General features: G+C 31.6%; 2 protein-coding genes across 2 annotated transcripts in view; one reads left to right on the top strand and one right to left on the bottom strand.

The window, feature by feature from the left end:
- LOC145329278 (uncharacterized) overlaps positions 1 to 6353 on the top strand; it is a 33364-nt gene extending 27011 nt beyond the window's left edge. The window contains exons 17-25 of the mRNA XM_080173333.1: positions 549 to 677; positions 1059 to 1164; positions 1859 to 1976; positions 2226 to 2455; positions 3293 to 3457; positions 3757 to 4002; positions 4236 to 4411; positions 4902 to 4973; positions 5494 to 6353. Of these exons, the coding sequence (XP_080029459.1) occupies positions 549 to 677; positions 1059 to 1164; positions 1859 to 1976; positions 2226 to 2455; positions 3293 to 3457; positions 3757 to 4002; positions 4236 to 4411; positions 4902 to 4958 (1227 nt within the window). The 3' untranslated portion in view covers positions 4959 to 4973; positions 5494 to 6353. The remainder of the gene's footprint in view (positions 1 to 548; positions 678 to 1058; positions 1165 to 1858; positions 1977 to 2225; positions 2456 to 3292; positions 3458 to 3756; positions 4003 to 4235; positions 4412 to 4901; positions 4974 to 5493) is intronic.
- Positions 6354 to 8419: 2066 nt separating this feature from the next.
- Positions 8420 to 12568, bottom strand: LOC145329277 (uncharacterized). The gene is made up of 2 exons (XM_080173332.1): positions 11079 to 12568; positions 8420 to 10942 (listed from the first exon to the last, which is right to left on the bottom strand). The coding sequence occupies exons 1-2, from the start codon at positions 12064 to 12066 to the stop codon at positions 8748 to 8750; spliced, it is 3183 nt and encodes a 1060-aa protein (XP_080029458.1). The 5' UTR covers positions 12067 to 12568; the 3' UTR covers positions 8420 to 8747.
- Positions 12569 to 14425: the final 1857 nt, after the last annotated feature.

Here is a 14425-nt window from a genome sequence, read left to right as displayed (position 1 = left end):
TCTAATTTTTTGGATTTCTGATTCCTATTACAATAAGGTACAATATCATGAGCGAAGCATCTCTATAATCAAGTATCAAAAATGTCAGTATGTCCTTAAACAGAATTCTGTATTTAAGAAGTTTTGCAACAAATTTACGTTGGTATAATTTTGTCAAACCTTATATTTTCATAATTTGTATATTTAGTTCTGACACTCAACAAAAGGTAATGTTCGTCTGTCATATCGTTTCAGAGCTTCGCTTTTATGGATGTTGTCATCCTTGTTATTTAATATCTATCTATCTATCTATCTATCTATCTATCTATCTATCTATCTATCTATCTATCTATCTATCTATCTATCTATCTATCTATCTATCTATCTATCTATCTATCTATCTATCTATCTATCTATCTATCTATCTATCTATCTATCTATCTATCTATCTATCTATCTATCTATCTATCTACCTATCTATCTATCTATCTATCTATCTATCTATCTACCTATCTATCTATCTATCTATCTATCTATCTATCTATCTATCTATCTATCTATCTATGTAGACTGGACCAGGCTATGGAGGGTACCAGAACAACCCTGTCAACTCTGGTAGCGCAGTGAACCCCTACTACACCTCCCCAACTGGTATTGAACTGGGACCTGTCAACTTCAACCCTCTGGTTTCACTTCAGGTTCGGATTGTTTATGATTCTTAAAAGCAAAATCAATTGTTAGATAAATTTTTCAAAACTGAACAAAAAATCCTAAGAGGATAATACCAAAGTTTGTATGTCTTGTATCATACTAAAATGATTATAAGTGACAAAGCCCAAACTGTGTAGAAATTGTGTCAAAAATGATCCACTAGACGTAATAAAATGAGGTGAAGTGGGAAATTAAACCCTTAAAAAAAGAGATGGATAATCCCTCATTTTTATTACGTCACATGGATCATTTTTGACACAATTTTAAAACAATTTGGGCTTTGTCATTACAAATTTTTTTCAATCATTCAAAAAGGCATTAAACACAAAAAAAGACTATCATAAAAAATTAATATTTAATAATTATAGGCTGGAACCAATGACAACGGCGAGTTAGCTGTTCAGCCGCTGATTAACCTCCACCTGACTCCAAACGGCTGCGGAATCCTGGGCTGCAAGGAATATGATGAATATGGTAAAAATTCTTTTTTTATAGAATCTATCTATCTATTTATCTACTATCTATCTATTTATCTATCTATCTATTTATCTATCTATCTATCTTTCTATCTATCTAGCTATCTATCTATCTATCTAACTATCTATCTATCTATCTATCTATCTATCTATCTATCTATCTAACTATCTATCTATCTATCTATCTATCTATCTATCTATCTAGCTATCTATCTATCTATCTAATTAACTATCTATCTATTTGATATTGCAGGTAACCCAACTGTGCCTAGAAAGATAGCTGATGTTTTACTCAATCTAACTATCTATCTATCTATCTATCTATCTATCTATCTATCTATCTATCTATCTATCTATCTATCTATCTATCTATCCATTCATCTATCTATCTAACTGTCTATCTATTAGATATTGCAGGAAATCCAACAGTGCCTAGAAAGATAGCTGATGCTTTACTCAATCTATCTATCCATTTATCTATCTATCTATCTATCTAACTATCTATCTATCAATCTATCTATACATTTATCTATCTATCTATCTATCTAACTATCTATCTATCTTACTATCTATCTATTTGATATTGCAGGAAACCCAACTGTGCCTAGAAAGATAGCTGATGTTTTACTCAATCTATCAATCTAACTGTCTATCCATTTATCTATCAATCTATCTATTATTTGATATTGCAGGAAACCCAACTGTGCCCAGAAAGATAGCTGATGCTCTACTGAATCCTGTTGATGCTATAAAGAAACCTATTGATTATCTTATCAACAAGGGACAAGAATTTGCCAACAGTGTCTCAGGAATGGATATTATAATAATGGATAAACACCTCGAAAAATTTTCAATTGTAGTTTTAACTAAATTCGAAGCAGCTTATAGTGCCTAATAAAAAATTATGTTATATAATACAAATGACCAATAATAGGCCAGTATATATTTTACCATTGGTGAATATAAATATATACTGGCCTGTCATTGGTCATTTATATTGCATGGCGTCACCAAATTCTAAATATCTATCCATAATTATAATATCCATTAAAAAACAGGCAATAATGGCGCACAATATGGCTATGGACCCAATTCCGGTTTTGGTGCTGTACAAACCGGTTACGGCGTGCCACAAACCGGTTATGGCGCCCCACAAACCGGCTACGGCGCGCCCAGCTACAGCGGGACATTTGACAGCTACGGAGCCCCCTCAAGCAGTTATAACAGCCAGAATAATGGATATGGCACTTCCAACGGCTACTATGCCTCCACTGATTACGCAGCCCCAGGTTGGATTTTAGTTCTATGAACCCAAATCTTGATTGGGTTGTTCAAACCTTCAGTGTCTGTCAAAATACGCTAATAAATTTTTCGGGAATAGTCCCTTTCGTGGCAACGCTCCTTAAGGGGCGATTTATCGTATTTTTCAAATGGCTTTTTATAGATTATTTTAGGTTAGGTTAGATTATTTTGGGGTAGGTGATTGCCCCACAGGGTTAGAGCCCCCTGCATGGGCTAGAATTGGGAGAAAAGCTAATGTGAAAAATACGAAGAATCGCCCCTTAAGGGACTAAACCCAATTTTTCATATCCCTTAAGATTAATGAAAATCATTAATTCTTGTAGCACAGCCAAATAATACTGGCTCCGTATGTTTATTTCATGTTACTTTTTGCAAACCCCCCCCCCCCCCTACTCCTCCATCCATCCTTTTATCTCGGAAATCATAAGTGATATCCAGGGATCTGAAGGGATAAGACAATGGACGATAAATTGATGTACTTCCCCAATGATGATACAAAAATTACCCCTTCTTTAGATTAAAATTAGTGGTTGAAACGTTTGAACACTCAAATAAGTGAAGCAACTAATCAAAATTCACTGAAGTTCCCAAAGTTGTTATGCCAACGAATAAGAAAACGTTATTGTAAAACTTTGGGGACTAGTGTAAAATAGATCATAGTCCCCTCTCTCTCTCTCTCTGAATGATATCAGAACAATCAAAAAAGCAAAGTTGCTCAAAATTAAAAAAATTAAGAGGATTTAAAGAAATCACCGCAATCGCTATTTACTGTCCTAAACGGCGATAACGGCAAAGAAATCCTATATAAATTGAAATAATTTCAGGTACAAGCCAGGTGAACTATGGAAGCCTGGACAGCTACGGGGCTCCATCAGTGACAGCCTACCAGCCGGAATACTCAGCCCCTAGCCCCAGTTACAATCCACCTAAACCAACATATAATAGCAACAAACCATCTTATAACACCGATTTTAACTCTGCTAATTCAGGTAAATTGTTAAAATAAATTTGCAAATAAATCCTTATACTAAAGTAACAGGATGTTTGTGTTTCTGTATGTCTGTGTGTTTGTACCGAATGATCTCGCTAACCGCTGGGAAACTTTATAACCTCTTTGGGGAAGGGAACCACCACTCTCCCAACAAAAGAAATATGGCGTAGAAAACATGACAAAAAAACTGCTGATCTTAACATAGACAAATTATTTTCAACTTAGATATTTCAAAAGAAAGTACCACTAGTATGAAATAAATTAATATATTGCTAATTATATTCTTTAAATTCACAGGCTATGTTGCACCAAGCTACCAGAGTGATTTCACACCAGTTGACCCGCCAAAATCCAACAACAATCACAACAGCCACCACTCCCATGATCAAGTAACAGCTGTCAACATCCACCATCACTACCACCACGGAGGAGCTGCTCAAGATGTTGATCAGCAGTACTACAGGAAGGAGGGAGATGTCAATGGATTGTATTTGAATAATGACGATGATATTTTCAAGCGGGAAACTGTTCCTAATTCTTCAGGTAGGAAAATTTTTAATTTCAAACGCTTTATCTATTGTAAAGTCTGCGCCCCTAACTTTTAGGCGAATGTAGAATAGCCTAAAAGGATTAAATGACTAAAAATTAGAAATAAATGGCCTATAACCTTCCGGTGACGTATTAAATGAAGATCTCCATCAGTGATTAGCGAGATCCTAAGGGACAAACAACTACTTTATACAATTAAAAGAATACTAATTTTATTTTATTTTCAGGTGCTCTTCCATCCAACATGCCTGCCAAAGGAACCGGCGGCGGACTCAGATTTCCTGGCAGCAGAAACATAAACCTGGGAGCTGGAGGCCAGAAGTTGCCCCTACACCTGCGGGATCGTGAGCCCCACAGCCTGGATTCAGATGATAGCGGTGCCAACCAACTACAAACTGACAAGGTAAAAATTTGATTAGGGCTGCCAAGTTCAATGATAAAAAAGGAACATAAACCTGGCAATGTATTTTCAGGTGTCTCTTTTTTTATAATGATCTGCTGCAAGATTTACTTTTTAATCAGTAACAATTGTCATCTTTTAATTCTGCATCTTAATATGCAATATATAATAGTTGATATTTTTTTCGTCAGAAAGATAATAGGTTCAAATCAAGGTCTAAAATTGCATTTTATCTAAATACATTATAAATGCTGCAGCTATGTCATTGTCAGGTACGCAACTTTAATAGTTAGAGTAGTGGGAATGCCTTGGCCTAAAAAAGACTTAACTCATTTCTATGCACCAATAAGTCTTACAGACAAAAATTGTTAGCTTTAAAACGTTTTACCGTTCACTTTATTGGCAAAAATTGGTCCAGAGATACACCAATTCTAGACCTAATAGTGATTCTCATCCTCTAAAGGCTGTACAAGTTATTATTTCTGTATTTCAGGTTGAAGCCCCCACCTGTGGTGGACCTGGATCTGGATTTGTCTGCTGTAGATTCTAAACATCAGAATTACAGGTAAATTTTTAAAAATTTCTCGACAAAGGTCAAAAATGATCCATGTGACGCAATAAAAATGTGGGAGATGAGAGGATAAGTGGGACAGAAAACTCCTCAAAAAAGAGATGGATAATCCCTCATTTTTATGACGTCACATGGATGATTTTTGACTTAATTTTGATACAATTTGGGCTTTGTCAAACTCCAGCAGGGTTAGAGCTCCCACCAGTAGCTAAAGACAAGCTTTATGGTATTTCGAATAGATTTTCACGTCTTATTCTTTTTGTATGCATTTTAGGCATCTGTCTGCTTATTTTACTCAATTAGGACCTGTGATTTGAAGAGGCACATAAGTACAAAACATAGCTTAAAACCATACCAAAATTTAAATAAAGAAATCAAATAGCCGAAAAATCTAAAAGTAAATGACAGTTTTGTTTAATAATATATTTTTTAATTTGAATATCCGTGGAAAGCTGTCTATAATACGATGTGCGATAGATAACTATTAATTCATTTTCAATCAATTAATTTTCAGATAAATCAGAACGTGATAAAGAAACAATCGACTTAGAATCTTGCCGTCATGAAAAGATCTATTTATTCATTATTTATTTATTAATTATTATGTTTAATTTTTTTGGTTGTGGTATTATTTGGGCATTTTTAATCAAAAATATTGACTTTAATATTTTTGTATAACTTAAAATTGATGTTTATTATATGGTTATTGGTTTTGGGCATTTTTTATGTAACTAAATGGTGCTACTATTATTTTTTTATATATTCAGAAAAAAACATCAATTTTGTCCATTTTTTATGTAATTAAAAGAAAAACAAATTAAATTGATTGATTTAATCATCGCTTATTCATTATTATAAGTTGTTAACTCTTATGGGTAAATTCTAAAAATGTATAAAGAAGTTTCAAGAATAGACCCTATTTACTTATTGTTAATCAGGGAAAAGGGAATGATATTCTGACAAACAATTCTAAAGGAAAATTTCTCCACAACCCCCTTCCTCTTTTCCTCCCCTTCTTACCCATCCCTCTTCAGTTACAGGAAAAAACAAGATATACCCCCACCATACTTCCAAGGGTTTCGTGATTTTTTTTGTAGAATTGATTGTTAGAATAGCTAGGCCTGATTGTTAATACTTAATCAATTTCTTGTGTTGTCTCAATAGTCTCTTAAGCAAGTTTTCATCAGAAAGAAAAAATATTTTGCCTTTAACCTGTTTTCTTTAAAAAATCTTTGTTTTAACAATTTACTTAAACAATATGTTTTATTAGAGACAAATTAATTTTGATAAAAATATTGAGATGAGATGATAAATTGATGCAAAACATTGTTATTTATTTATTTATTATTATTACATAACTAATAAAAATAAAATTACATCTCATTTGTTTTCATATTATAGAAACATCCATGAAAGCAAAGCTTTAAAATCAAATAAAATTATATTTTGGGACTTGATTATAGAAATGATTCGCTAAGAAATTGTATCTTTTTTTTTCCTAGGAACCATTGTTTCAATAATCAGATAAATGATTTAATAATATCATACAAAAAATTGTTGTCAAAAGTAAAAAAAATAGTATGTTTTAAATGAACGCTGGGACTTTCCTGTAACGGTTGTAGTAGCTGAGTCGTAACATATTGTTACAGAAATTATCTTCTAAGGTTTGAAATCGATGGGATAATTCTAACATGCCTTAAATAACGAAAAGAGCTAAAACATTCTGGCATTAAAAAAGGTAAATCATAAACCAATATATACAAAATGAATACATTTTTATGTTTGTCAGATCTTGGACAAAGTAGCTTCGGACAAAGTAGCTTCAGGACATTTACTTAAGAAAAGTAGCTTCCTAAAAAAAATAGTCTCCAATAGTAATAGAGGCCATGGCCGCAGCGCTCGGCCCCCTAGCCTATAACCTAACCTAACCTATGTTAGCCTCAGAACATTTATTTAAGAAAAATATCATCAACTGATAATAGATAGGTGGTTTAGAATTTCGTGGATTTTGCAAAAAGTGGTTGATAGATTTTTACAATTTTTAATAATGTTTTTACATTTTTTTGGCTAGGTTAGGGACCGAGCGCCTTGCGGCTAGGCTGGCCAAGGGGCCGAGCGCTGCGACCATGACCTTTATTAACAGTAGAGGCTACTTTCCATAGGAGGCTACTTTGTCCTGAAGCTACTTTTTGTCCAAAGCTACTTTGTCCAAGATCCTGTCTGTCACCAAAATAGAGATAATCTAGAGACATACTCTCTAAATCAGCTAATAGGATGAAAATGGAAGAACAGTCTGGCCATGTTTTTGGTTCAAAATATGTTAACCGCCGCCAAAAAGTTTTAAATCTTCCCAGTACTTAAGAGAAAGGAGAACCATATCAGTTTAGCGGTTAGCGAGATCCTTCGGTAAAAACAAACAGGCACACTTAGACATCCTGTTACTTTTATGTAAAGATTATATGACTAAGGCAATTAAAGATATGCTATAAATAAAGATTAAATCTGTACTTTAAGTTTGCTGTAGTCTTGAGAATGGTATAAGCTGCAGTATTATAGATTTTCAATGATTTTACTGCAAAATACAGGAACAAGGGATAATGCATATCAAAAACATTTTATATCTTTTTTTATCTGAATAAAAATATGTTTTTTTTTTGTGTTGGTTTACATTCTATATAAATTATGAAGTTGAAAAACAATTCATGACGTTTTCCCTCAAAATGCCTTATTGAGCACAACCCAACATTTCCCGCCACCTAAAATTTAAATGGGAAGCTTTTCTATAATTAGGGTAGGTCCGTCTGTCCGAGACGGATAGCTTTTTTGATTAGAATTGTCCTATCGATTTCAAACCTTAGATTATAATGCATGGTGATTCCTGTAGTAGTAGTTTAGAAAGCCTAGCAACTCTATAATCATTACCAGAATTTGTCCGTACGTACATTTTAAGCATGTTAGTTTTTAACTTTTTATTAACAAATTTTCGTGCAATATAATCATCTGATTGAAATAAATTTTTAAATTCAAGTTTCCTAAATCAACAAAGTACAATGTTACAAGCGAATCATCTCTATTATAAAGTCCTAAAAATGTAAGTGTGTATTATTCATGCAAAGGAAAATTTGATTTACTTGGGTAATATCTTAGATAGATTGGCGTCCAATGGAGGCAGGGAAGGCCATCTTTATCTTATTTCGTAGCTAGGTCTATCTGTGATGCTCTGATGGATAATTATTTTTATATAAAATGAGTTTGATCAGCTGTTATCTAAGATCAATTTAACTTGCTTGCATCCACTATATAATTTACTTTTTCCATCAATAAATACTATTGTCAACATCAAATATATTTATGTGCATTTCAGTGTATTTTTGTGCTGTGCTTCTTATCATGTTGTCATCCTTTTATTTTGCTAAAATGTCTATAAAAAAAAACACAGATTTAAGCTTCTTGGGATAGATATATTATTCATCATAAAAGTAACAAATAATAAGAATTAGAACATATATTAAGATGCACTACAGCTTTATAACACAAATAATATAAATCTATTATTATAATTTTCTAATTATAATAATACTGGCGTTATCCTCTTAGAAATTATTTTTTTGCCAGGTGGCTTGGGGGATAATACCAAAATACATTTTTCTCAAGTAACAATTAAAATTAAGATTTTTGATTTTACCTTTGAGATTTCTGAAAGTTTAAAACATATTAAGTTTGGAAATCTTTCACTAAAATAATTCATGTTGACCAAAAGTAATAAATTCAATAGTTTTGAGCCAACTTATCTTCAGATATACTTTCAATGTCTTTCATTGTAATAAACTGAGAATACACCTCATGGTCTCCATTGTGGATAACAATTGAAAACTTTTGTCTCAATCTCATCAGAAGATTCCTACATGCAAAATCATATTGATTATGCTCTGAATTAGTAATGATGATAATATTATCTGCTTTTTCAATAAACTTTACTCTCTGAAATATTTGACTAATCCATCTGTAATAATCAACATTAAGAATCAAGATGGCACTTTGGTTGTTTACCAAAGCTTCAACTTCAGCATCTATGTGAGGTGAGAAGAAATTACTTTTAATGTTGTACTTGGAACAAGATACTTGTTTCTCATAGTGATTGTAGAGTTCATTGTAAACTGTATCTGTATCTTCATTACATGTGATTACTGTTGTAAATTCTTCAGAATAATTAATCAGATACTTTTTAATAACCTCACTTGTTAAAATTCCAACATCAACTTTGTTTTTATTGTTAAAATGAAGACTTTCTAAATGTTTCTTTGTAAAATTAAAATTTAGAATGTGATTTTCCAATATCTCAACATTGAAGATATGGCTGTAAGCTCCATAACTGTTCACCAATTTGCCATGTAATTCATATTTCATATCATTTAAACCCTCTATTATCAAACATCTCTTATTGCCAACACCAATGATAAAATTTCTGAATAAAAAATCAAATGCTTCAAAGACAACAATCAATTTTACCTCAGATAAAATATCCTTCTCATCAAATCCCAGATTAGAGTTCTTCAAGGCAACTAATCCTGCTCCATATTCATTTTCAAAATCACAGCATATAAACTCATCATTGCAAAAAAGTTTCAAACTTTTCATCATCTGTTTACAATTTCCTTTTTTGATTATGAAAACTATATTATGTTTAAGGTTGGGGTACATGTTTAGCAAAGCCAGTGTAATCACTTCATTATTCAATTCATACACATTTTTATAGTAGGATATCACTGGTACTGCAATTAAATCCTCCAGTAGTTCTTGTAAGTTAGTCTTCTCTTTTAAAGTAAAGAACCTGTTGTATTCATCTAAATTTCCACTGTGTATAATTAGTCTAGATTTGAATCTTGACTTCAAGATAAGATTTCTGCATGTAATATCAAAGGATGAACTTGTTGTTTGTGCTGTAGACTTGGTGCTGATGATGATAATGTCCTCTACATTACTAAGAATGCTAATGCTTTCAAATAGATCACTTCTGCAATCATCAACAACAACAATAACACTTTGTAAATCCATTATATTGGCTCTTGAGTTATTCACCTCTTCCATCACTATTTTGTCTTCTGAAAGATAACTGTTTTGAATTTTGATAATTTGTTTGTCCTTAAAATAGTGGCATAAATCTTCTAATAATTTCAAAGCAATCTTAGAAGGTGTTATCATTATGATCTTGTGTTCAGTGTTTGATTTGAAGAAATTGTTTACTACAGCAGAAGCTAATAATCCATAACTGATAGAGCATGCACTTAATTCTTCACACACAGGTTTGTCAATATGTATAGATTCATGCAAATCAGTATCTTGCAATAAACCCAATTTAGGCCCAACATGTTCTCCATTGGCTATAACTTGTATAGAAAAAGAGATTGTTCTCAGCACAATATTTCTTATTTCCTTAATTGATTGATAATTACCATGAAATATTATTGTGTTTCTTGCCTGAGCTCCATGAAAGTTGTCTGGATCAGTAATAAGAATTCCAACAGGATTTTCCAGAAATCTTTTAACTTTGTTCATAATATGGCTAACATCACCGTCAACATATTTTGGCAAACAAACAATTTTGTCTGTTAATTGGGGAAGTAATGAAACTAGACAAGTTTTCATTTCATAAATACTTTCAGATGTATCTGTTAAAATAACAAATGATTCATCTATTGAAAAATACTTTTTGATTGCTGCCACAATTAACAAATCATGAGATACAGAATGAGCATTCAAATAATAGTAATTTAAAGGTCCTTGTACATTTTTGCTGGGTGTAATGCTGCTTGGAATGTCATTAACTTTCCAACCCATACAATTGGAAGCATTTATTATATTTTCAGAGTTTCTCATGTTTGTTTTTAATTTCAGAAAAGCAGGATTGTATCTATGTTTCATTGATTCATTCCACATTTCTATCCAATTGTCATTTCTTTCAACTAATTAAGTAAAGAATGTTTAATTAAGGCTTTTATGAAAAAAAAACGTTACATTTTTTTCAAAAAAATTAATGAATTTCTAATTTATCTATATTTTATATTATGAATATGTTTAATTAAAAACATCTTTACTAACCTGCTTCTTTTGACAGATGGAATGTGGGAACCTTTAAAGTAACACAGAATGAATTACAGTGTTGAAGAAAATTTATTTGTTCTGAAATATCATCATTAGTAAAATCTTCTGGGTAACCTTCTTCATCTGAATCTATTGATACAACACCATCATCAATATATGGATGGAACCTTGGAATCTCGTCAATGAATACATATTCATACTTGTTTTGCATTAAAAATCTTTCAATTAAAGTAAATATTGAAATATCCCCATCCTTTTCTGAAGCTTCATAATAGTCAACAAGATTTCTGCAGGAAAAAACATCAATATTTAGGTCTTTCAGATCTATGCTTGAAGCTACATCCATCACAGAAACTATTGCAAGATCTTTGATAAATGGATAGATTACATTTGTAGTTGTAAGATTTATGTAGGCAATTTTACTCCTTGGAAATTTTTCTGCACAGCGCTTAGCCCTTTCTTTCAGAATATAAGTCTTTCCTGTTCCATAATCACCTTCAATAATGATGAAAGGGGAAGTATTCATAACAGCATCCAGTTGATCTGTGTTCATCATGTAGCAAAGCTGATTTTCATTCAGTAATATATTTTTGACAACTTTTGTAAAATCTTTATCTGATACTCTTTTCTCTTGCTTCTCTATTTGTTTCTCTGCAAGATTTGCTTTTCTTTCAGTGTCATTCTCTGTAGTGAGAATTGAGTCATGTCCTACCAACATTTCTGCAGTTTTTGCTCTGTATTCAATAGGATCAACAATCATTTTGTTTAATTTACTTGCTTTTTTGATTGACATATAACCTATGAATGCAGATATTAAATGTTCATGATCTTCCTTATAATCATCATAAGTATTTAGGTTATTGTTTGCTACTAGATTACCAATCCAAGATTTCATATCCTTCATTGCACAGTAATCCAAGACAAAAAAATTACAATAGCTACAAATCTCATTTCTATTATTTCTATTAAATTGCAGAAATGGCATACAGACAGTCGAAACAAATTTGCAATCAGAAGATATTTGGGATCTAAATAACTGTTTTATTATTGATATGTGAGATTTTGTTTGGGCAGCACCTTCTTTTAGTTTTTGATATTTGTCTCCTCTCTTAGCTTCTATGTTTATTAATAATTTATGCTGTGGAAGAATACAAACTGTATCCCATTCTTGAGATATTTCTCGAATAATAGAATTATAAAATTGATAATTATAGTAAGGCTTTAAGCTCTCATCTTTCAAAGTTTTTAGTTTCTTACTATGCCCTTGCTCCTTTTGAACCTGATCAAATGTTGCTTTGAAACTGTAAATATCTACTTTCCATTTGTAATCAATAATAGCTCCTAATATTTCATAAATCTAGTTACAAATCACAGTTGTTCAAATCAGAATAAAGTCTCAAACTAAATAAGTAAAAATGTAAATTAAGAGAAAAACATTGTATTTGTTTATAAGATCTTTTCTTTGCTAAAGTAAAATAGTATGCAGTTATTTCTGTGAAATTGTGACCTTATTTTCAATCATAAACTAATTTATAAATCTAAAAGCAACATTCCTCATCAAATAGTAAGCACTGTGTATTCTTCAGCTTTTTAAAGTTACCCTCCTTCCACTGCTTGTGTAATTGAACTGAATCAGTCACTTCCTTGTCCATGTTTCTATTATTTCCTAGAATACTAATGAGATGTAGTTCATACTTGTTTAGGTCAGGAGTTGTATCTTCAGATAGACTATCTTTAGATCTTTGGTTTTTTGCCTGATCAATAGAAAATCCTAAGATATTATCTGATCGAAAACCTTGGATAACCAATGCTGGAAATTTTAAAGCTTGTACTGCTCCCAAAATTTGCTGGTGCAAAATATCTTCTAAATTTTTGTCTAGATATTCTTTTATTTTAATTTTGCTCAAATGATCCTCATTAGTTAAAATAGCTGGACTGTCAGGCAACAAAACACAATTTGGTATTCCAATGATTTCTAAATCTTTGTAAATGCTATTATTTGCATAAGTTTTTCTAATTTCATCAATCTTTTCTTGAATTGTTGTTTCTTCATATGCATTTGCAGATCTAATAAAGCCTATTTTCTGATGGCCAAGTTTTATATTTTCTTCAATCTCCAATGCACTATTAGCATCTTGTTCAAATAATTGACAAATTCCAAGCTTAAGTTTGCAAGGAATTTTATTAATTCCATCTTTAGTAATTCCTGTGGAATTAGATTCTTCTTTGACTTTTTCATTTGTATTGTTTCCATCTTTGTCATCAGGTGAACTTTTAACTCCATCCATTCCTAGAAACAGATTTAATAGAGGATGGAGAATGATTTTAAGATAGTATAAACCAAAATCTATTTATATTCCTGAAAGGTCATCTTTAGGTAGAAAAAAACATTTAATTGCTGAACATAATAATTAAAAAAGTCTAAAACTCTGACAACTTAACCCTTACAGATCGGGCCCCAATTAGCACCTTAATAATTTACCCCCATCTATCTCGGCTCCTGTTACAGATAGAGAAATAAAATTCTCTTCTGGTGGTTTAGAGAAAATTACATTTTCTAGTCATAGCAGTCAGACCACTCCTTAGCCGCTTTTTAGCAGCCAGTCGCTAAATATTAAAACAGATATTATTTTAAAGCTATGATTATCACCTAACCGACTTTGACCGGACACCACGACTGACACAGACCAGATATCCTTATAAAATCAATTCTTGCCGTTATATAGTTAATAAACTCAAAAGTCATGAAGTCACAACTCTCTATCTTACTTACAAAAAATTGACAGTGAAAAAAAAGATGAGGGATAATAAAGCCTTCCCCCCCCCCACATATCTGTAAGGGTTAATAAGTTAAAATTTTAACAGACTTTAGAAGCTGAGAAAAATTAAATAACAACAAAACAAAAAGTTTGAATGACTGACAGACAACATGAATTATAGAGCAGATTTGCTACTAAAAAATAAACTTACTTATTTTATAATGTACGTTCATAAGGTTTACATTTCTAACACCCATAACATGATATGCTCTGAAATATTACATAACAAGGATGAAAACACCCATAGCAGATGGTAGAATAAGTGAACATTTATTTTTTTTATAAGATATTCCCTTTGTCCTGTTAATAATTTTTTCATAATCCAGATGAATAGGATGAATATATTATACAAAAAATTCTTGTTGTGAAAGGTAAAAATCAGCATGTTTAAAAGTATGTAAGGACTTTCTGGTACTGATTATCGAAATACCTCGCATTCTATATCATCATACCTTACTGTAGCAGGTATCATAAGGTAAAGTTTAAAGTCAATATGACTAATATTACTAACTAAAGGAGCATAAA

The sequence above is a fragment of the Acartia tonsa genome, chromosome 10 (assembly GCF_053477335.1).
Source record: "Acartia tonsa isolate MP-2025a chromosome 10, ASM5347733v1, whole genome shotgun sequence".
NCBI classification, from domain to species: domain Eukaryota; kingdom Metazoa; phylum Arthropoda; class Copepoda; order Calanoida; family Acartiidae; genus Acartia; species Acartia tonsa.
The sequence above is the reverse complement of the archived record's forward strand: the minus strand, read 5'-3'. Positions and strand labels throughout refer to the sequence as shown.